This window comes from Salvelinus sp. IW2-2015, linkage group LG19 (genome assembly GCF_002910315.2).
Source record: "Salvelinus sp. IW2-2015 linkage group LG19, ASM291031v2, whole genome shotgun sequence".
In the NCBI taxonomy this organism is placed as follows: domain Eukaryota; kingdom Metazoa; phylum Chordata; class Actinopteri; order Salmoniformes; family Salmonidae; genus Salvelinus; species Salvelinus sp. IW2-2015.
Window position 1 is genome coordinate 18,945,233 of NC_036859.1, and position 23,053 is coordinate 18,968,285.

Here is a 23,053-nt window from a genome sequence, read left to right on the forward strand (position 1 = left end):
TTAGCGTCTCTCGAGTGAGCCATGTTTCCGTGAAGCAAAGAACGTTACAGTCTCTGATGTCTTTCTGGAATGTTACCCTTGCTCGGATTTCATCAACCTTGTTGTCAAGAGACTGGACATTGGCGAGTAGTATGCTAGGGAGTGGAGCGCGATGTGCCCGTCTCCGAAGCCTGACCAGAAGAACGCTTCGTTTGCACCTTTTACGGCGTCGTTGTTTAGGGTCGCCGGCTGGGATCAGATCCATTGTACTGGGTGGAAGGCAAAACACAGGATCCGCTTCGGGAGAGTCATATTCCTGGTTGTAATGATGGTGAGTTGACGTTGCTCTTATATTCAGTAGTTCCTCCCGACTGTATGTAATGAAACCTAAGATTACCTGGGGTACCAATGTAAAAAATAACACATAAAAAAATWAAATACTGCATAGTTTCCTAGGAACGCGAAGCGAGGCGGCCATCTCTGTCGGCGCCGGAAGTAGTCTACAACTTTGATAGTAGTTCACAACCTTGACATCAGCAAACCGCTCGYCAACACGACGCAAAACACGCCATCTGACATCTGCCCGGTACAGTTGAAACTGGGATTCATCTGTGAAGAGCACACTTCTCCAATGTGCCAGTGGCTATTGAAGGGGAGCATTTGCCCACTGAAGTTGGTTACGACACAGAACTGGTCAAGACCCTGGTGAGGACRACGWGCATGCAGATGAGCTTCCCTGAGATGGTTTCTGAATGTTTGTGCAGAAATTCTTCGGTTGTGCAAACCCACAGTTTCATCAGCCTTCCGGATGGCTGGTCTCAGACAAYCCGCAGGTGAAGAAGCCGGATGTGGAGGTCCTGGGCTAAAGTGGTTACATGTGGTCTGCGGTTGTGAGGCCAAATTCTCTAAAAGTACRTTAGAGGCGGCTTATTGTAGAGAAATTAACATTACATTTTCTGGCAACAGCTCTGGTGTACATTCCTGCAGTCATTATGCCAATTGCATGCTCCCTCAAAACTTGAGACATCTTTGGCATTGTGTTACGTGACAAAACTGCACATTTTAGAGTGCCTTTTATTGTCCCAACACAAGGTGCACCTGTGTAACGATCATGCTGTTTAATCAACTTTCTTGATATGCCACACTTGTCAGGTGGATAGATTATCTTGACAAAGGAGAAATGCTCACTCAGGGATGTAAACAGATTTGTGAAAAACATTTGAGAGAAATAAGCTTTTTGTGCACATGAACAATTTCTACGATTTTTTATTTCAGCTCATGAAACATGGGATCAACACTTTACATGTTGCGTTTATATTTTTGTTCAGTGTTGGTTCATATGGAAATCCGATAAATTGTATATCCTGTTTGTTTTCTACAGGGTGAAGATGGGAAGGATGGGGCTCCTGGGTTGTCAGTGAAGGTTGGTTGCATCTATTTTACACCACCTTCTACAATAATGATGGACATTATTGGTTGTGTCTCCATATACGGTGTAATTTATCCTGTCTTCAGCTTTATTCTGTCCCTTCTCAGGGTGAGCCTGGTGCTCCTGGCCCTGATGGACTCCAAGGGCTAGCTGGACTTCCTGGCGCCAGGGTCAGTATTGAACCAGAAAGTACACCATGCCTCACGTGCAGTAACCATGAACTTAAGTCTTAGCTAAACCCAGGGATTAAAGTAGATTTAATTGATGTGTCCACTGCTGTCCGCGCATGTGTCGGTCACGGCCAGTCATCTCTGCYTAGCCAAAATGTTTGTGTTCACGTCGAACAACACTGCATTCTGTAGCATATACYACCCGTTTTCAAGTCCATTCGCACATTTTTCATGTGGCTGACAGGCAGTTATGATATATTTTGGTTTAATAGCCTACAGTTTTCTTGCCATAGTTGTTTTATAATTGTTGAAGTCTCATGTTTTACCAGTACAGTGCACCCCCACTATTTCCGTACCGGCTTACTTTCATCTACTTACTGTCTACTATAAAGGTGTTTGATACGCTAAGGTTTCTGTACTTATCTCTCCCCAGGGATTGAAAGGAGACAAAGGCGATCCAGGACCAAAGGTATGTTAGTGTTAGACAGCAGAACGACTCCAAACTAACCCTAATGTGGGCTGTTCTTCTACCCTCATCTACTGTTCATCATATATTACGTGTGGTTGCATCATATATTACGTGTGGTTGCTGCCAAAGCAGCAGCTACTCTTCCTGTGGTCCAGCAAAATTAAGGCAGTTTATACTATTTTAAAAACATTACAATACATTCACAGATTTCACAACAGGCCCCTACTCCACCACTACCACATATCTACAGTACTAAATCCATGTGTGTGTATAGTGTTTATGTTATCGTGTGTGTATGCATGTGTCTGTGCCAGTCCCCGCTCTTCCATAAGGTGTTTTTTWAAATCTAATTTTACTGCTTGCGTCAGTTACTTGATGTGGAATAGAGTTCCATGTAGTCATGGTTCTATGTAGTACTGTGTGCCTCCCATAGTCTGTTCTCGACTTGGGGACTGTGAAGAGACCTCTTGTGACATGTCTCGTAGGGTATGCATTGGTGTCCGAGCTGTGTGCCAGTAGTTTAGACAGACAGCTCGGTGCATTCAACATGTCAATACCTCTCATAAATAAAAGTAGTGATGAAGTCAATCTCTCCTCCACTTTCAGCCAGGAGAGATTGAGATGCATATTATTAATATTAGCTCTCTGCTCCTTCATGTCATGTTACGTTCATGGGGGGGGGACAGTATACTAACTGTCCTGTGTGCTGTGTCTTCCAGGGAGAGTGTGGTCCTGATGGACACAGTGTACCTGGTTCTCCTGGTCCTCCCGGCTCTCCAGGTCCCATCATCAATCTGCAGGATGTACGTTCACCCCTCACAACTCCCATCCTCTGTCTGGGTGCTGTTTCGMAAATAAAACACACACATTGACCAGGAATAGAGCTGTTGTGGTTTATTAAGGGGTTATTACATTCATGAGTATTCATAACCAAATGGGTGTGCACACGTATATTACATGAAGTAACTTGAGATGTATGTTGCAATTGTATTCATCGCCATCCACTTGGTTTTCAAATATTCATCGTTTGTACAGTATGTAAAGTGTATAGCTTGTATAGATACAGCATATTTACTATTGTAATCAGTGGGTCATATATTTATCCTCAGCTCCTCCTGAACGACACAGAGGGCATGTTTAATCAGATCCGTGGGCCCCCTGGCCCGATGGTGAGAAGCACAATTTTCAGTTGATATGTATTTCTGAAACTAGTCGATTATATTTGAATGGAAATGACCATTCTGCTCTACATTAAATGGGCTGGATGCTGAAGCATGGCACATATCAATATGCATCAGGGCAGTTTGCATTTATTGTTTTGTCATGCATGAGCAATGACATAATGATTCATTCATTCTGGTCCCATCTGTCATTTGTGAAGTCAGAATGGCCTGTTTTCAATTCCTCAATGCCTATTTACTAGAGGTAGGTTCAGCTAAGTTTCAGCCTAACCATCCAATCAACCATTAATACAACCATAATGCATAGTTGATCCAGAATACATATAGTTAGGTTATACAATGCATATGCTTAGCTTACTTACATAATGTATGTATACACTTACACTCAATCAGGATTATATCAGGTCTAAAGATTGTTGATACATTACAGCCTTGAAATGTGTGTATTCTGTGAGATGGTTGCTAATATATGCTGCATAGACACTTCATGTTACTGTATTATTCCATGCGTTAATAATATGTGTGTTTTGTTGCATGTCACAGGGCCCTGAAGGAGAGCCTGGCAGAGCAGGATTCCCTGTAAGAACAATTCCATTCTTAATTCTTAATGTGATAACCCCATATATAGCATGCAGGATCCATTGTACATTTATGAATAACTGTATTACARATTTAATATGGTCTTTGCTGCCATAGGAAGGAATTGGGTATTTGTATGTATTAAGGATCCCCATTAGTTTCTGCCAAGGCAGCAGCTACTCTTTCTGGGGTGCAKCAAAATTAAGTCAGTTATACAATTTAAAAAACATTACAATACATTCACAACAGATTTCACAACACATTAAGTGTRTGCCCTCAGGCCACTACTCTACTACCACATACTGTATCTACAGCAAAAAAGCCATGGTACGTGTGTGTATTGTGCGTATGTTATCGTGTGTTTGCATGCAATTGTCTGTGCCTATGTTTGTGTTGCTTCACAGTCCCCGTTGTTCCATAAGGGGGRAAGTTTTTTTAAATCTAATTTTACTACCTGCATGAGTTACTTGATGTGGAATAGAGTTCCATGTAGTCATGCCTCTATGTAGTACTGTGCGCCTCCCATAGTCTGTTCTGGACTAGAGGACTGTGAAGAGACCTCTGGTGGCATGTCTTGTGTGTTATGCATGGGTGTCTGAGCTGTGTGACAGTAGTTCAAACAGACAGCTCGGTGCATTCAACATGTCAATTTCTCTCACAATTACAAGTAGTGATGAAATCAATCTCTCCTCCACTTTCAGCCAGGAGAGATTGACATGTTAATGTTAGCTCTCTGTGTACATCTAAGGGCCAGCCGTGCTGCCCTGTTCTGAGGCAATTGCCATTTTCCTAAGTCCCTCTTTGTGGCACTTGACCACAACTGAACAGTAGTCCAGATGTGACAAAACTAGGGCCTGTAGGACCTGCCTTGTTGATAGTGTTGTTAAGAAGGCAGAGCAGTGCTTTATTATGTACAGACTTCTCCCCATCTTAGCTACTGTTGTATCAATATGTTTTGACCATGACAGTTTACAATCCAGGGTTACTCCAAGCAGTTTAGTCACCTTAACTTGCTCAATATCCACCTTATTCATCACAACATTTTGTTTAAATGTTAAAACTAAACATTTGTTTAGGGTTTAGTGAATGATTTGTGTCAAATACAATGCTTTTAGTTTTGAAATATTTAGGACTAACTTATTCCTTGGCTTTAGTCAAAGCCAGTGGAATGTCGTTAGTAAAGATTGAAAAAAGTAAGAGGCCTAGACAGCTACCCTGGGGACTTCCTATTTCTACCTGGATTATGTTGGATAGGCTTCCATTAAAGAACACCCTTTGTATTTTGTTAGACAGGTAACTCTTTATCCACAATATTGCAGGGGGTGTAAAGCCATAACACCATACGTTTTTGCAGCAGCAGACTATTATCGATAATGTCAAAAGCCACACTGAAATCTAACAAAACAGTCCCCACAATCTTTTTTATCATCATCAGTAATTTGTGTAAGTGCTTGTTGAATGTTCTTCCCTATAAGCATGCTAAAAATATGTTGTCAATTTCTTTACTGTAAAATAGTATTGTATTTGGTCAAACACAATTTTTTCCAAAAGTTTACTAAGGGTTGGTAACAGGCTGATTGGTCGGCTATTTGAGCCAGTAAATCGTGCTTTACTATTCTTAGGTAGCAGAATGACTTTTGCTTCCCTCCAGGCCTGAGGGTGCACACTTTCTAGTAGGCTTAAATTGAAGATATGGCAAATAGAAGTGGCAATATCGTCCGCTATTATCCTCAGTAATTTTTTATCCAAGTTGTCAGACCTCAGTGGCTTGTCATTGTTGATAGACAACAATAATTTTTTCACCTCTTCCTCACTCACGGAATTTATGGAATTCAAAATTACAAAGCTTGTCCTTCATATTTGGTCAGATATACTTGCATGTGTGGGGTGAGCGTTTGTTGCTGACATGTCATGGCTAATCTTGCCAATAAAAARTCATTAAAGTAGTTGGCAATATCAGTGGGTTTTATGATGAATGAGTCATCTGAATCAATGAATGATGGAGCGGAGTATGCCTTTTTGACCAAAATTTCATAAGGTGCTCCAAAGCTTTTTACTATCATTCTTTATGTCATTCTATTTTGTTTCATAGTGTAGTTTCTTCTTCTTTTTATTCAGTTTAGTCACATGATTTATTAATTTGCCAATCGGTTGTGCAGCCAGACTTGTTTGCCATTTCTTTTGCCTCGTCCCTCTCAACCATACAATTTTTCAACTCCTCATCAATCGATACAGTCATTTCCTTAACTGGGATAAGCAATTTCATAAATGTGTYAAGTTTGGCGTCTGGTTGCTTCTGAAATTACGTACCAACAAATATTCTTTACATCAACAACATAGGAATCACTACAAACTTGTAGGTTCCTTATCATAATGAGAAGAGTCTGTAGTTATGAATAAAACATATCTTGACTCAGCTACTATACTGTAAGTACATTATGCTCTAATACGCTTATCTTTTCTGTCCATAATTATTCTTGTGATCTTGGCCCAGGGCCCAAGAGGACCAAAGGGTGACATTGGGCTTCCTGGTCTTCACGGTCCACCAGGAATGAAGGTAAGCTCAGAGGAAGCTCTTGTCTTTAGTGTTAACTGCCCTTGCATGCTAGGGCATTTATATTCTCTGGACCTTATATCAGATAGGTAGGATTTTTATAACCTAACCAAGACCTGGTGATAACGTCTTTGTGTCTTCTATGTCTTTCCTCATCATAGGGTGCGAAGGGGGATTCTGGTGTCACGATCGCTGCCGACGGCACTGTATTGACAGGTGTCAGGGGCCCTCAGGGACCAAAAGGAATCAAGGTGACGTCTCTTTCTACCTCTAGGGTCAAAGGACATTGTCTGGTAGTKGTTGTCTGATGATAAGCATTCTGACCTTGTATGGGTGCTGTTTACAGGGTGAGCGTGGGTTCCCTGGAGTTGCTGGTATCATGGTGAGTGAATGAAGACTTGTTAAATCAATGCTCTGTTACATTGGTCTTAGCTATAGACGTTTGAAACAACTGTAAACATATAAGGCCGGCTTCCCGGACAGAGATTAGTCCTGGACTAGTCCAATTAAGCCTAGTCCTGGACTAAAAAGTACTTTTGATGGAGAATTTCCATTGAGCATGCTTTTTAGTCCAGGAATAGGCTTAATTGTGTCTGGGAAACTGGTCCCTACTGTCTACTGAGTGWAAATGTTATGAAAAAATACCATGTTTTCTTTTTAAGGGACCAATCGGACCAACCGGACAAAAAGGAGAATACGGGTTCCCTGGTCGACCGGTTAGTGTTTTTAGTCAACCGTCTACTGTTTTAATTTGTTTGGTTATTATATGATAGTTTGATCCGTCACTGTAATCTGCCCTGTGTAAGTGTTTACCTTTTTCTTCTGTAGGGACGACCTGGAATGGCAGGGAAGAAGGGAGACAAGGGTGATGCCATTGGTCRACCAGTAAGAATCGCCATCTTGAAACGTGATTTTATGGGATTACAGTACAATCAACTAACTAACTAACTAATAGAAAAGTGRGGTGTCATTGACTGTGATTGATCGATGTAATTGTGTTTAGGGACTTCCTGGTCCTCCTGGCCCCCCCGGTCCCCCAGGACCAGTAATAGGACTCAATGGAGTAAGTACAGTATGCCTGTATACTGTAAGTAAGAATTGATGTGCTGATGTCATTGCTGTTTCTCTACTATTATTAGAATGCACTGTGGATGGGGGAATGGACATTTGATTTTAGTAGCAATGTTATACAGTAGCAACGAGACCCACTGGAGACAAACAAAACAGAACARCAAATGTCATTTGTCTCCAGTGATGGTGTAATGTCAACACATGAAGTACTCGCTTTCATTGGATATCCAGATGCTGTCAATTATGTCGCCATCAATACTAGTCTGATGTCATAATTTCCCTCTGAATCTTAAAGACAGTTTTTCCGGTCCGTCCCCGTCCGTTCTGCAAAACACCAGTAAGTTTGTGTTTGARCACCTTTAAGGCCCTTTGGGTGGGGCGGCGCATGTAAGTCCGTGGGCTCTTACCTCTAACAGGCAGTCCCTSCATCTCCTCTCCTCCTGTCTGCTGCTGTGCTGTGTCTCCCTCCACGTTTCCTGGGTTTGTGGTGGTCCTCACAACAGCATAAAGCTGGCTCCTGCTCTTCCGCAGGTCGTAAGGTCATATGTGACATCATACAGTCCCATTATATGTGACTGGAACATCTCAACCACACTGAATAGTCACATTGACTTCAATACATACATTTCTGAATTGATGAATTCAAACTCTTTTGAATGTTCAGCCTGCTTTATGCTGACAGTGTAAAAATCCAGTAGAAATMTAAAGAGCTTTTTTTCCCTCGAGTGATCCGGTTCCTTTAACCCTGGGCATGTTGCTGTTGCATGTGTTTTTATCTGTTGGCTTTTCAGCTTTAGAGCGCTAAGAGGTTATTCATCAAATCAAGCTTTGTTTATAYAGCACATTTCATGCAACACAATATGCCTTACAGGACAAAAACAACAAACATAAGATAAAAAACTAAAGAATGACACAAACTGAACCACTAAAAAGCACCCTAAGGAAAAGCAAAGCTAAAAAGATGTGTTTAAGATCGTTTTTTACATTTGTCCACAGTTTCGTCCCCCCTCAGATTCTCTGGCAGGCTATTCCAGGCTGGGGACATAATAACAAAATGCTGCCTCTCCATGCCTCTTGGTTCTAGGCTTTGGGGTAGTTAAGTGCAGAGACCTTAAAACCAGTGTAATGCGTGCTCTCCGTCTTCTAACTTCTCTGCAGTTCAAGGTGACCAACCAAAATAAGAACATTCAACTGAGTTCCTTACTACCTCTCGCCCTCCTTGTCCTCATTCTATGTTTAACTGGTGTGTGCAAGGCTGGCAGGGATGTTTTAACACCTAAATGAATCTTCATGTCTCCATTTTAATTTCCCAACGTTTTTGACTGAACAGAAACAACTTTACTTGTTGTCTGTATAGGATGTAAAGCTGTTTTGTTGGTGATTATTTTGGGGGAATTATGTGGAACTGGTTTTGGGTGTAATTTTATATTAACCATATTGTTTGTGACATCTTTCCACAACAAGTTTGATCCACAATAACAGTACAATAAGCATACAATATTGTGTTATAGGTGAATGGCAGCAGGGGATCATCACAAGGTAAGTCATCAATGAATCACACTGACAATATCGGATCACCTATCCAGCCTATGGAGCAGGGTTTACATTTTTATAGATGACCTCAGTTGTCTCATACACCTGTACTGTGTTTCTGTAAAGGTAGTAGGAGAGGAAACAGAGGTGCTAAAGGAGAAAAGGGAGAGGTTGGACTGCCTGGAACACCTGGAGAACCAGGTATGTATGTGCAGCCACGGGTGCAGTTTCTCCTCCATTTAACTTGTTTGTTGCACTTAATTATAACAKAAACTGTATGCATGAGTGTCTTCAGACATATGTTTGCAACAGACGACAATTAACTAAGATGTCTTCTCCCTCCTTAGATGATGTTCTTCCAGAAGGCTTTGTGGTGAGTCTTTTCCCTTAAGTTCTCTAAGGAACATWTACCGGTTCAACTCTCAAATACTGTATAAGTAGTGGAAATGTATGTTATGTAAAACTCTTATGCATGTCATAGGGCGGCAGGTAGGCTAATGGTTAAGAACGTTGGACAGTAACCGAAAGGTTGCTAGTGCAAATCCCCGAGCCAACTAGGTCAAGAACTCTGTCGATGTTCCCTTGATTGCTTCTGCAAGTCGCTGTGGATAATGACTAAAATGTAAATGTAATAGTCTGATTCAGCCAAACTGTGTGTTCCTCAGGGAGAAAAAGGGGACGTGGGCTATGAAGGAATGAAAGGAGAGAAGGGTGACGCTGGGTTGCCTGGCCCACCAGGTCTTCCTGGGAGATCAGGCCTTGTGGTGAGTAATTCCAGGCTTTTTTTTTTACCTTGTATACATTTACCTTGACTACAAATTGTAGTCGAGCTAAATAGAAAAGACACTAATTTCCATACATGATAAAGCTTTTACTTTTGTATGTTACATTTGGATGTAAATATGTGTCTCTGGCCATTTTGTATACGCTTTATACGTAGGGGCCAAAAGGTGAGTCCATTGTTGGCGCCCCTGGTCATCCTGGAGCTCCTGGTGAACCAGGGGTTCCTGGCATTGGACGACCAGGCACTCGGGGGCCCCCTGGCCCTGCTGGACCCCCTGGACCACCCCCGGTCTACGCCTCAGGTAGCTGTGCACTGTGTGCTCGCTAAAATACAACATCTTAAACTAAGCCTTGCTGTCATGCTTTAGTTTAGGGTGAGTTCCAAGTTCATGTATTTAATAAAATACACAAATGTATGTTTAGTAGACCTACAATACACTGCTATACTTTTGTATGACTGTTCTATTTTTCAGCTGTGAGTATTCCTGGCCCACCTGGGCCTCCTGGTCCTCCTGGGATTACTGGCTATGAAAATCTGGTAAGACAACCAGTAGGGTACTTCCTTATATACTCACCAAGTCAACATAGGTAAACACACAGGGAAATGTGTGTATGTGTTTTTGTGTACTGACTTGTGTGTGAGTTTGCGTGTGCACTATACAGTTCTCACATTGCCACCATGGATTTGTCTGTTGTCTATGATTCAGTGTGAACTTCCTCTCTTCTCACCCCAGGTGACCACATACAGGAACACCATCACTCTGATGAGGGAGAGCCACCATGCTGCAGAGGGATCCATGGCATACGCCTCAGACAAGGGAGAACTCTACGTTAGAGCCAGAGATGGCTGGCGCAAGGTTCAGGTACTGTATGCCGTTACAGTCCCACAATCCCACAGTTACTTAAAAGCCTTTGGCATAGAAAATGAGATGTTGCCTGTGCTTATTCAGTGATGAGTGTCCTGTCTCTCCAGCTTGGTGAGCTGATCCCTGTCCCAGCAGGGACCCCATCCTCCGCATTGTCCCAGGCCCTGAGCAGACCAGATCGCAGCAGACCACACAGGCAGGTACTGTGGCTACAGTAACACAGCACCCACTGTTGTTACACTGCACACTACATCTGGGGCGTGCTTATATTTGTCCTGCTACACGCAAGTGCGTAATGGAAATGTTAGTTTTTTTGCATATCCAAACAGCGTCCCTGGAGCAATTAGGGTTAAGTGCCTTGCTCAAGGGCACAGCAACAGATGTGTCACCTTGTCGGCTCTGATAACCTTTCGGTTACTGGCYCAGCGCTCTAACCTAGGTGCTACCTGCCACGCTTCAGTCTATTATCAATGTTTTATTTAGGATTTCTTTACTCATGGCGTGTCAATCTTTGCTTGTGTCTCTGTTTTTTTAGGAACTAGTTGGAACTAGCTACATGCCCAACTATAATGTCCTACCTCATATAGTACACTCGGTACCGGGGGTAAGACTTCATTTTCATAATCAATATGCTATGGGTTTATACCTCTGTTGCACATTGTCACCATGGACTTGCTTGAGCTGTGTTGTCTAAGTCTATTGACTTTTTTCTTTCTCAGCTGCACCTGGTGGCCCTAAACGCTCCGTTCTCTGGGGACATGCGTGGCATCCGGGGGGCAGATTTCCAGTGCTACCAGCAGGCCCGCGCCATTGGCCTCACCGCTACCTACAGAGCCTTCATGTCCTCACACCTCCAGGACCTGGCAACCATCGTCAAGAAGGGAGATCGCTACAGCATGCCCGTCATCAACCTCAAGGTACAGTTGTTCTCTCTTATGACAACTAAAACACAAACAATGGACTGATAGGTCCTTCGTTTTTTGGTTATGATGTGGTAAGACAGTTGTACTAATCTCATTAAGGTATAGTCATATTTTTCTAAATGAAATATTTCCTTCAGTGAAACTACAGGAAGTGTGTGACTGTAAATGTGCCTTTAATCGTATCTTTTCCACAGGGAGAGGTGCTCTATGGCAGCTGGATGAACATCTTCTCTGGGAATGGAGGTGTGTTGGACCCATCAATCCCCATCTACTCCTTTGACGGACGGAACGTCATGACGGACCCCGCTTGGTTAGTGACCAGCTTTGGCTGACCCCTTAAAAGACATACAACATAGTTGAACCCTGGTTTAAGTCACTCTGGAAACGAGTGTCTCTAAATGTAAAATGTCATAGGTCTGTGTTTAACTCTTTGTGTGCGTTGTCTGTGAACGCAGGCCTCAGAAGCTGGTGTGGCATGGCTCCAGCACGGTGGGCATCCGTATGACCACTAACTACTGCGAGGCGTGGCGCGCGGGTGACATGGCAGTGACGGGCCAGGCCTCTCTCCTCCAAACGGGCAGACTGCTGGGCCAACACACCCGCAGCTGCTCTAACCGCTTCGTAGTGCTGTGTATCGAGAACAGCTACATTGACCACAGAAGGTCTAATTAACCTCAACACACACATCTAGTATACACACTCTCTCATACACACACACAAAACTAGATCTCATTCATGTTTTCATGAAGAGCATGTAAAACTAAGCTATTGCCGCATGTTCAAGCAAATCTAGTACACACAAGCAAACACACACACACATCTCTCATTGACAGCAAAGTGGACCACACAATAAACTAACTAACTCCCCACACACATACACACACACACACACACGTCTCCTATTAACAAAGAGCAGCTATGTGCTGGACCACAAGAGGCACTTTTACACTATTTCATACTGACCACAGATGAAACTCCCCCCACTTCATTCACCTCTCATTATTAACCTCCCATCAACACAGCATCACCGCTTTGCACCCTAATGTACGTTTTCCTGTCCCTTTAAGAAAAGTGTAAATATATTGTAAATTGCTTCCTGTCAAAAGTACTGCATAACTCCAATTCACTCTGTGTTTAAATTGACTGAAGAAGGAATGCCAAAGAACTGGTAATCAGCAAGCAACCGACTAACACACGGTTTCTGCTGAAGTAGTCATTAACACATTTTTTTGTTGTTGGTTTACTCAATTTAGTCTTATTCTTAAGTGCCCAGTAGAGTAGTTTGCATAGAGACAACAACAGTTCTAACCTTTTGTGGATTACTGTATCAGTCCCCAAAACAATATGATATGATGAAATTAGGACGACTGGTCTTTTCTGTTTTTCTGTGATATCCAAGTATTTTATTATACATTTTTGTTTTCAGACAAGGGAACCTTTTTTTCCTCTTTAGGCCTTGAAGTCATTTCGATGCACTGTGAGTTGATTTGAATAGTTTGGGATGTTTCCATAGCCATGAAGGCTTTTTGTCTGTGAAAAATGTTAAGGGTTTTTCTGTTGYGAGTGATAACTTTTTCTTAATATTTAAGTTTAATTCTATTTTATTTATACTGTAACAGCACATCATCTTAAATCTAGCAAAACATAGGTTCACTTTCAAATGAAATGAAATTGAAACACTGCACGTGCTATCTAACCTGAAAGTTATTTTTGTACGGTATTCTACTAWTTGACTAACTGTAGATGTACTTTCAACAAATATATAATCAAGAGCTAGATATTTTAATGGCTGGGGAAATGATAGGAACGGTAACAACTCTTGTAGCTCAAAGTATTTTTATATGTTGATTAATTTCACAGATGYGATAGGTTATTTTTTTAGTCAGGAAGATTGTCTTTTTTAAATTGGAAAGAAAAAGTTTGACTGTCATTCAGAGATGTTTGTACTCATTGACTGGTGCTCAGTGAATATTTTATTTTTATTTTTTTAAGACTGTTATTACTGTTATGTGTAGTTCTGCAACACAAAATCAATTACATTTTATCTTGTAGGTAAATAAACGCAGTTAAACCAAATGGGCACTAGGTGGTAGCAAACCATGTCACTACCGATTGTTCTGTTGAAAGTGGGCCTAGGACGTGAACATCATTAAGAATAAAAAACCTCAGCATAATTTGATATTAGCGTTCATACAGCTTCTTAATTATGGTTGGGGACATTTAAGAAATATTTCTGGTTTGTTATCAAATCTGTCTCGCTGGATTACTCTGACTAGGTGTTTCTTACAGTGTATGTGCAATGATACAACTCTTCCGTGTTTCTCCTTGAAATTATTAATCGACCAAAGTCATTTTAATCATATTGATTTTAATGATCTTTTGTAAACAAGGTTCTCTGAATGTTTCATTGTTTCCCTGATTCTAAAACCAAGATGTTTGCAGTACACAGTGCTGCTTTGTACATACATCATTGTCCTCCAGACAAAGCAGCAGTTCTGTGAGACCCTTTATGAAGGACAGGATGCACTTTTGAGTTGAAAATAAAATCTATTAAATGAAAATAAAGGTTTTTGTTCATACGGAAAGAGGGAAGGGCAATATAAAACTTAGTAACATCCCCCTCAAGTTGGATCTTTCATCCCTTATAATATCTATTTTTCCCATAGTAATCATGTCAGGTTCAATAAGTGCATTGGCTTGTAGTCATAGAGGGAGCTTATGTTATTTCATCTGTGACAAAGGAGGCCAGTTTCATGCAACACGGCAGTGTGTTTGTTTTCTCCATCATTACAGGCCTCTCTCAGGTTGTTAATGGGATGTTCACGTCTTGTCCCTACAGGTAGATCCAGAGTCCTGTGTTCATGACCATCTGCCTTCACTGTGCTCTGTGTCATTACAGAACCTGTGTGTGTATGTGTGGAGACAATTTATACTCCCACCTSTCACCTGCCCTTGTGTTACTTTGCACCCCGCCACCCAAGACACCTGTCCAAGGCACTGACAAACTACAACAAACAGGGGATAATGTGCTCTCCCTGTACACTATCTACCATACCACCACAGTCTTCTCATTATCAAAGCAGAGCACAACACAGCTCAGTCTCCTACATAAATGCATAACAGAGAAACTCTAGTTATTATATCACCCACCTAACCATAACATTCACCTTTTTATCCTGTAACTCTGTTGGTGGGATGAAAGTAAGCCACGGAATTTTTCAAATTCAGTGTTATTGATGAAGTGGTGCTAATTTAAATCTTGAATGAATGGAAGACTGTGAATGGGTTTAAACTTAGAAAGCCTAGTGACTCCAAATAGTGACGTGCTGTTTGTTTGCACCTCCCCAGCAAGGTCTGTTTTTCTGTCACGCTAAAGGCTCTGTTTACTCAGCAGTCAAACAAACAGRGAACTGTGTTGGTCAACTAAAAAGGGCAGCATTCCATGTTGATCCCCCTGTGTTTGGGGCAGGAGGGCCTGGGGGCAATTTGGTGCATTGCGTCCAGTGTATGCTGGACCGCCAGGACAAGGCCTGTTRGCAAATAGACCAGATACTAGAGAGAATGTGGATCATTACAACCAGTGGTAGGAGTGGATGGGAGTAATACAATTTCGAAGTCTTGAAGTAATTGACATAAATGAAATGTATGCTGCGTATTCATAGGCTACGTGCTTAGATATATTTATATAATACATTTTCAAGCTGATCTGATCAATAGCCTACCAATGGGCTAAGGGTTTTAATGTCATCAATGTGACTGGATAATTATACATAMTCTTTCTATAGGAATAGGCTACTCATTATTGAAATTATTTAGACTAATGGATATGATGGGGTTGGGCATCTATGCCTGACATGTAAATAGCGGTGGATGGATAGGCATGCGTTGTACGTGGCTACAAAATGGAATCAAATCAGGGTGGGTAATGAGAGAGGGGTTAGGGGTGTCCCATGTGGGCGGGGTATTTTCGCGTTGTTGGCCAATCACACAAAAAAAAATTCTCCAAGCAAAGACTACAGAAGTTGATTGCGAGAAATTGCCGATTGACCAACAGCAAGTCCAGAGTAATTCCGTGCGACAATGGATACAATGCGCTCTTATTTAACATGTTGGGTCCTGTTTCTTGGAGCGGGAATTCAGATATCCATCGGTAAGTGATTCGGTGACTGCCGTATATGGCTTTAGATACAGAATTGTGATTCTCAAGTTACATTTTCACACTTGTTTTTTGTTTTCAAGAATAGTGTTTTCAAAGATGGCGCAGGTCAGGGGTATGCGAGCTGTCAGGAATGTTTATTGTTAAGCGTATGGCCAGACGAGAGGGGGAGCGAGAATAAAAAGTCACACGAAAATGGCCTCAGTTGCCYGTAGTTTAGGACTTAGGCGGTGCCATGGTCAGACATTTATGTCCCGTTGTGTTGAAGTGGTTCATAGCCTATGTTGTCGAGCAAAAGAGAGAAACTCGACAATTGATTTCTTTCGGTAGCCTACTTTGTCAATTTTTGCCACGGCAAATTAATTTTGTCCAGAATAATTGTTTATCGTGGCTTTCTTGTGTTTTGAGTCGGGGGACAAGCAAAGCTGTAAACGTGGCAGTTTTATATTTGCTACAATGTGATACAAGTGCTAGATAATTATGGAATAGCGATAACTACAATTGTCGAATAAACAAAGTAGAAGACCTTAGTCCGAAGACCACATTATGATCTAAAAGGTCGCTAATTTGCCGATTGAAGCGCATTGATTAGTACTCACGTGTGTAGTGTAAATGAAGATACGCTGTTACATTGTTAATTACTGACTACCCAACGACACGTTTACCAGATAAACATCGTATGGACCGTTTGCTACAGAAAATGGGAGCCGTAGTTAGCTATCAATTAAAACAATGTGTTGCTGATAACTGATAACAATGAATTATTAGGCTACTAAACATTCAACGCGCGTGCTAATGTATCCGTGAATGCTGGAGTCTCATGCAGCCGACGTTGACATTAACCCGCGAGTTGTCCTAGGCAACATAGTTTTGGCAGCTTCTCTGTTGAAGCTCTGAGAGCAAAAATACATTGTAACACAGTATCATTATCGCCATGTCTTATTTGAAAAACGTACAGGGACGGMTTTGTGTTTATAAAGGATGGATAGATGTAGCCTAGAGATGAGTCAAGGTCATAGTTAATGAAGCCACAACGTTTTTAATCCAATTCGAGATGCAGTTTAGATAAAAGGGTAAATCCCATTCAGGGAGCACGCTTCTTGACACAAAGCATCCCATCTGTACGGGGAACGGTGATGCGCTTCATGAGTCCACTCTGATAGGCAGAGCTGAAAGATGCTCATCCACACCCTCATACCTTCAATGTACAGAGCACAGCCTATTCTCCAGCACTAGCATCCCTGTGGAGTATCTCTTGGTATAGATGACTAGAGGAGAGAAAAGCAGGGATATGATCAGAAACATGTTCTAGTTTTCTGCTATAATGTCATATGGTTAGGTCTCATTTCATCCCTGTATATCAGTGTACTGTGCAGAGATGTGGATAGGTCTGTGAGTGCCATTTTGGAAATGACATATAGGCTATATGTCATTTCTATAATGTCACGTACAAACCTATAGCCTACCATGGGGAATAAACCCTCAGAGMCAATCCACAATGTGTACAAACACCATTGTCACTTCAGAGTGATGGGGTTCTGTGAACCAATTGAAATGTCACATCAATTCATACAGCCAACGTTTAGGTAATTTGTCAACCAATAATTCACATAAACAAAGTCTTTGAGTGAATGCTTTTTCTCCACACATTGAATAAAAACTCTCGGCCAGCGCTTAAATACATATACGTTCAAAAGTTTGGGGTCACTTAGAAATGTCCTTGTTTTTGAAAGAAAAGCGTTTTTTTTGTCCATTAAAATAACATCAAATTCATCAGAAATACAGTGTAGACTTTGTTAATGTTGTAAATGACTATTGTAGCTGGAAACGGCTGATTTCTATATGGAATATCTACAGTTGAAGTCGGAAGTTTACATACAGTTAGGTTGGAGTCATTAAAACTAGTTTTTCAACCACTCCACAAATTTCTTGTTAACAAACTATAGTTTTGGCAAGTCGTTTAGGATATCTACTTTGTGCATGACACAAGTCAGTTTTCCAACAATTGTTTACAGAATTGTTTATAATTCACTGTATCACAGTTCCAGTGGGTCAGAAGTTTACATACACTAAGTTGACTGCCTTTTAATAACAGCTTGGAAAATTCCAGAAAATGATGTCATGGCTTTAGAAGTTTCTGATAGGCTAATTGACATAATTTGAGTCAATTGGAGGTGTACCTGTGGATATATTTCAAGGCCTACCTTCAAACTCAGTGCCTCTTTGTTTGACATCATGGGAAAATCAAAAGAAATTGACCAAGACTTCAGATTTTTTTTTAGATCTATAAATCTGGTTCATCCTTSAGAGCAATTTCCAAACACCTGAAGGTACCACGTTCATATGTATAAACACCATGGGGCCACACAGCTGTCATTCCGCTTAGGAAGGAGACCCGTTCTGTCTCCTAGAGATGAACATACTTTGGTGCAAATCAATCCCAGAAAAACAACAAAGGACCTTGTGAAGGTGCTGGAGGAAACGGGTACAAAAGTATCTATATCCACAGTAAATCGAGTCCTATTTTGACATGGGCCTGAAAGGCCGCTTAGCAAGGAAGAAGCCACTGCTCCAAAACCGACATAAAAATGCCAGACCGCGGTTTGCAACGGCACATGGGGACTAAGATTGTACTTTTTGGAGAAATGTCCTCTGGTCTGATGAAACAAAAATAGAACTGTTTGGCCATAATGCCCATCATTTTGTTTGGAGGAAAAAGGGGGAGGCTTGCAAGCTGAAGAACACCATCCCAACCGTGAAGCATGGGGGTGGCAGCATAATGTTGTGGGGGTGCTTTCCTGCAGGAGGGACTGGTGCACTTCACAAAATAGATGGCATCATGGGGAGGGAAATTATGTGGATATATTGAAGCGACATCTCAAGACATCAGTCAGGAAGTTAAAGCTTGGTCGCAAATGGGTCTTCCAAATGGACCATGACCCTAAGCATACTTCCATAGTTGTGGAAAATGGCTTAAGAACAACAAAGTCAAGATATTGGAGTGGCCATCCATAGGCTAGATGGAGATTCTATTTCCTATATGAGTGGGTGAAGCGTTCTGATTCAATGCAGGTACTAGGCATATACAGACCACATAAAAAGCCTATCCCACTATCTGACATAAAGCAGTGCCCCGTCCCCACTGGTCAGACACTTCTTTAGCAGAGCAATGGCACCCCCCCCCCCCCCCCCCCCCCCCCCATTTCACTGGTAGGCTGAGAAGAAACCCTGTGTCCCTTTCCACATTAGATTATTAAATGTGTCACTGTACTGGATAAAACATTTTATCCCTGCAGCATACCGCCCTGCATCCCACTGTTGGCTTGCCTCTGAAGCTGAGCACGGTTGGCCCTGCTTGGTCCCTAGATGGGTGACCAGATACTTCTGGAAGTGGTGTTGAAGGGCCAGTAGGAGGCAATCTTTCCTCTGGTCTGAAAGTAGTGATTGGGGACATTGCCTGGTATAGTGTGCCGTCTTTCGGATGGGACGTTAAACGGGTGTCCTGATTCTGTGCTTAATAAAGATCCCATGGCACTTATCGTAAGAGTAGGGGTGTTAACCTCGTTGTGCTGGCTGAATTCCCAAGCTGGCCCTCATACCGTCATGTARATGAAAATGTGTTCTGTCAATTTAGTTGGTAAAATAAGTGTGTATATAGATAGTARCTGTCAAAAGTTTGGACACCTACTCATTCAAGGTTTTTCTTTATTTTTAGTGAAGACATCACAACTTTGAAATAACACATGGAATCATGTAGTAACCAAAAGGTGTTAAACAAATAAAAAATATGGTTTATATTTTAGATTCTTCAAATTTGCCAACCTTTGCCTTTGACAGCTTTGCACACTCTTTGCATTCTCTCAACCAGCTTCAAGAGGTAGTCACYTAGCATGCTTTTCCAACAGTCTTGGAGTTCCCACATGCTGAGCACTTGTTGGTTTCTTTTCCTTCACTCTGCGGTCCAACTCATCCCAAACCATCTCAATTTGGTTGAGGTCGGGTAACTGTGGTGTCCTGGTCATCTGATGCAGCACTCATCACTCACCTTCCTGGTCAAATAGCCCTTACACATCCTGAAGGTGTGTTTTGGGTCATTGTTCTGTTGAAAAACAAATGATAGTCCCACTAAGCACAAACCAGATGGGATGGCGTATCACAGCAAAATACTGTGGTAGCCATGCTGGTTAAGTGTGCCTTATTCTAAATAAATCACTGACTGTGTCACCAGCAAAGCACCCCCACACCATCACACCTCCTTCTTCATGGTGGGAACCACACATGCGGAGATCATGCGTTCAACTACTCTGCATCTCACAAAGACACAGCGGTTAGAACCAAAAATATCAAATTTGGTCGTAAGACCACTTCCACCGGTYTAATGTCCATTGCTCGTGTTTCTTGGTCTAAGCAAGTACGTTCTTCGTATTGGTGTCCTTTAGTAGTGGTTTCTTTCCAGCAATTTGACCATGAAGGCCTGATTCACGCAGTCTCCTCTGAACAGTTGAACAGTTGATGTCTTACTTGAACTCTGAAGCATTTATTTGGGCTGCAATCTGAGGTACAGTTAACGCTAATGAACTTATCCTCTGCAGCAGCGGTAMCTCTGGGTCTTCCTTTCCTGTGGTGGTCCTTATGATAGCCAGTTTCATCATAGCGCTTGATGGTTTTTTGCGACAGAATTTTCCGTATTGTCGGACCTTCATGTCTTAAAGTAACGGACTGTCATTTCTCTTGGCTTATTTGAGCTGTTCTTGTAATATAATAATATGGACTTGGTCTTTTATCAAATAGAGCTATCTTTTGTATACCACCCCTACCATGTCACAACACAACGGATTGGCTCAAATGCATTCAGAAAGAAAGAAATTCCACATTTTACTTTTATCAAGGCACACCTGTTAATTGAAATGTTGTTTAACACTTTTTTTGGTTACTACATGATTCCATGTGGGTTATTTCCTAGTTTTGAGGTCTTCACTATTATTCTACAATGCAGAAAATAGTAAMATWTAAAGGAAAACCCTGGAATGAGTAGGTGTCAACTTGACTGGTACTGTATAAATAAATATTTTTACTTTCACTGTCTAATATTCAAAAAGAGTGAAGGACAGGTTAGTTTGACACTGATACTGTTTTTCAGGCGCTGTGCTCTAGTTTCTCTCTRTTCAATGGCTTTGGTCTCTTGAGGAAAAAAACATGTCATAGTATTGCATATTCAGGTTTTATTCTCTGTATATAGAAYTACCTTGAGCACAGTAGTAGGGTAWTAGGTAGGCTAATAGTAATAAGRGCGGCAGGTCGTATAGTGGTTAAGAGCATTSGGCCAGTAACCAAAATGTCGCTTGTTCAACTCTGAGCCGACAAGGTGGAAAAATGTGCCTTTCTGCCCATGAGCAAGGCAGCTAACCCCCAACAACAACTGCTCCCTGGGTGCTGATCATTTACAAAGACCTGAGTTTGCAGGCAGACTTACTGGTACTTCCTAAATGACACCATATACCCTATAGCCCTCCAATTTTKAATCTGGACCTCGAAGCCAGTTCCACTGCTCCCTAATTTATATAATGTGTCATTACATACCTATTTTAAGGTTTGTGTKGCATTTGAATCACTTTTGCACCGCCCTAAACCTGATCTTCAGAAGTAAACAGCGGCTTTTGAGAGTCATGATAGCTTGCAGTGATGAAGCAAAAAATGACTAGGTATCCACCCCTACCCTGTCCCTTTCTTGTTTTTAAACGGTGAGAGAAGTACTACACCTGGTGGAGAGAGGCTGTAAGACAGGATTAGTTGCTTTATGCGTGCTGTACGTTACGCCATGACACGTCACGATGTAACGTACAGCGTCGGAGGGGTATGTTTTTTTTCAACTTTTCTCCAATACTATAGAGCCATTACCATGTCAATCAACGCTTGAATAGAAACGTAGTTCACACCCCAGATTTTGATGTCAACACAGTCGCTACAGTCCCATTAGTTTTCTTTGCAGCCTCGTGGTTGCGCACATTTGTACGGAATGGGGTTAGCGTACGTTAGGCCTATAAGAAGTTAAACTGACAAATGTTATCGAGTTTTACATGTTCAAACTAGTGTACAAGTACCTTACCCCTCCTTGACAATATGGTGTAGGCCTACATAATCTATTGTTGACATTTTTGAATTCCACAGTCCAATCGATTAATCGGAATGGCCGATTTCAAGTTTCCATAACAATCTTCTTTTTTTTTTTTTTTTTACACCTTTATTTAACTAGGCAAGTCAGTTAAGAACACATTCTTATTTTCAATGACGGCCTAGGACGGTGGGTTAACTACCTTGTTCAGGGGCAGAACGACAGATTTTTACTTCTTGTCAGCTCGGGGATTCAATCTTGCAACCTTACGGTTAACTTGTCCAACGCTCTAACCACTGCCTTACATTGCACTCCACGAGGAGCCTGCCTGTTACGCGGATGCAGTAAGAAGCCATGGTATATTGCTAGCTAGCATTAAACGTATCTTATCATCAATCAATCATAATCACTAGTTAACTATACATGGTTGAGGAGTAGTTTATCTAGCGTGTCCTGCGTTGCATATAATCGGTGCGGTGCGCATTTCGCGAAACAAGCCTGTCGTTGCTCTAACGTGTACCTAACCATAAACATTAATGCCTTTCTTAAAATCAATACACAGAAGTATTATTTTTAAACCTGCATATTTAGCTAAAAAATCCAGGTTAGCAGGTAAATATTAACAGGTGAAATTGTGTCACTTCTCTTGCGTTCATTGCACGCAGAGTCAGGGTATATGCAACAGTTTGGCCGCCTGGCTCGTTGCGAACTAATTCGCCAGAATTTTACGTAATTATGACATAACATTGAAGGTTGTGCAATGTACAGGAATATTTAGACTTATGGATGCCACCCGTTAGATAAAATACGGAACGGTTCCGTTATTTCACTGAAAGAATAAATGTTTTGTTTTCGTGATGATAGTTTCCAGATTCGACCATATTAATGACTGCTATTTCTGTGTGTTATGTTATAATTAAGTCTATGATTTGATATTTGATAGAGCAGTCTGACTGAGCGATGGTAGGCACCAGCAGGCTCGTAAGCATTCATTCAACCAGCACTTTTGTGCGTTTTGCCAGCAGCTCATCGCAATGCTTCAAGCATTGCACTGTTTATGACTTCAAGCCTATCAACTCCCGAGATTAGGCTGGTGTAACCGATGTGAAATGGTCTAGGTTAGCGGGGTGCGCGCTATAGCGTTTCAAACGTCATTCGCTCTGAGACTTGGAGTAGTTGTTCCCCTTGCTCTGCATGGGTAACGATGCTTCGAGGGTGGCTGTTGTCGATGTGTTCCTGGTTCGAGCC

At 41.7% G+C, this 23,053-nt stretch overlaps 2 protein-coding genes across 7 annotated transcripts in view; both read left to right on the forward strand.

Annotated features, from left to right (window-relative positions):
• Positions 1-13,716, forward strand: part of LOC111979649 (collagen alpha-1(XV) chain) — a 60,405-nt gene extending 46,689 nt beyond the window's left edge. For 3 of the 4 annotated variants that reach the window (XM_024010263.3, XM_024010260.2, XM_024010262.2), the window contains 25 exons: positions 1,361-1,402; positions 1,516-1,578; positions 2,012-2,047; positions 2,767-2,850; positions 3,157-3,216; positions 3,772-3,807; positions 6,302-6,364; positions 6,523-6,612; positions 6,708-6,743; positions 7,024-7,077; positions 7,190-7,246; positions 7,365-7,424; positions 7,728-7,769; positions 8,944-8,971; positions 9,092-9,166; positions 9,313-9,338; positions 9,631-9,729; positions 9,906-10,050; positions 10,222-10,286; positions 10,483-10,611; positions 10,722-10,814; positions 11,150-11,218; positions 11,334-11,531; positions 11,732-11,847; positions 11,993-13,716. In XM_024010263.3, coding sequence (XP_023866031.1) covers positions 1,361-1,402; positions 1,516-1,578; positions 2,012-2,047; positions 2,767-2,850; positions 3,157-3,216; positions 3,772-3,807; positions 6,302-6,364; positions 6,523-6,612; positions 6,708-6,743; positions 7,024-7,077; positions 7,190-7,246; positions 7,365-7,424; positions 7,728-7,769; positions 8,944-8,971; positions 9,092-9,166; positions 9,313-9,338; positions 9,631-9,729; positions 9,906-10,050; positions 10,222-10,286; positions 10,483-10,611; positions 10,722-10,814; positions 11,150-11,218; positions 11,334-11,531; positions 11,732-11,847; positions 11,993-12,209 — 1,983 coding nt within the window. In that variant the 3' untranslated portion in view covers positions 12,210-13,716. The remainder of the gene's footprint in view (positions 1-1,360; positions 1,403-1,515; positions 1,579-2,011; positions 2,048-2,766; positions 2,851-3,156; positions 3,217-3,771; positions 3,808-6,301; positions 6,365-6,522; positions 6,613-6,707; positions 6,744-7,023; positions 7,078-7,189; positions 7,247-7,364; positions 7,425-7,727; positions 7,770-8,943; positions 8,972-9,091; positions 9,167-9,312; positions 9,339-9,630; positions 9,730-9,905; positions 10,051-10,221; positions 10,287-10,482; positions 10,612-10,721; positions 10,815-11,149; positions 11,219-11,333; positions 11,532-11,731; positions 11,848-11,992) is intronic. The other variant, XM_024010261.2, reaches the window with a different exon arrangement.
• A 1,784-nt stretch (positions 13,717-15,500) lies between these two features.
• The window catches only part of LOC111979509 (TGF-beta receptor type-1), a 113,583-nt gene continuing 106,030 nt past the window's right edge, over positions 15,501-23,053 (forward strand). The window contains exon 1 of one of the 3 annotated variants that reach the window (XM_024010102.2): positions 15,501-15,687. In XM_024010102.2, coding sequence (XP_023865870.1) covers positions 15,618-15,687 — 70 coding nt within the window. In that variant the 5' untranslated portion in view covers positions 15,501-15,617. The remainder of the gene's footprint in view (positions 15,688-23,053) is intronic. The other 2 variants (XM_024010101.2, XM_070448863.1) reach the window with 2 other exon arrangements.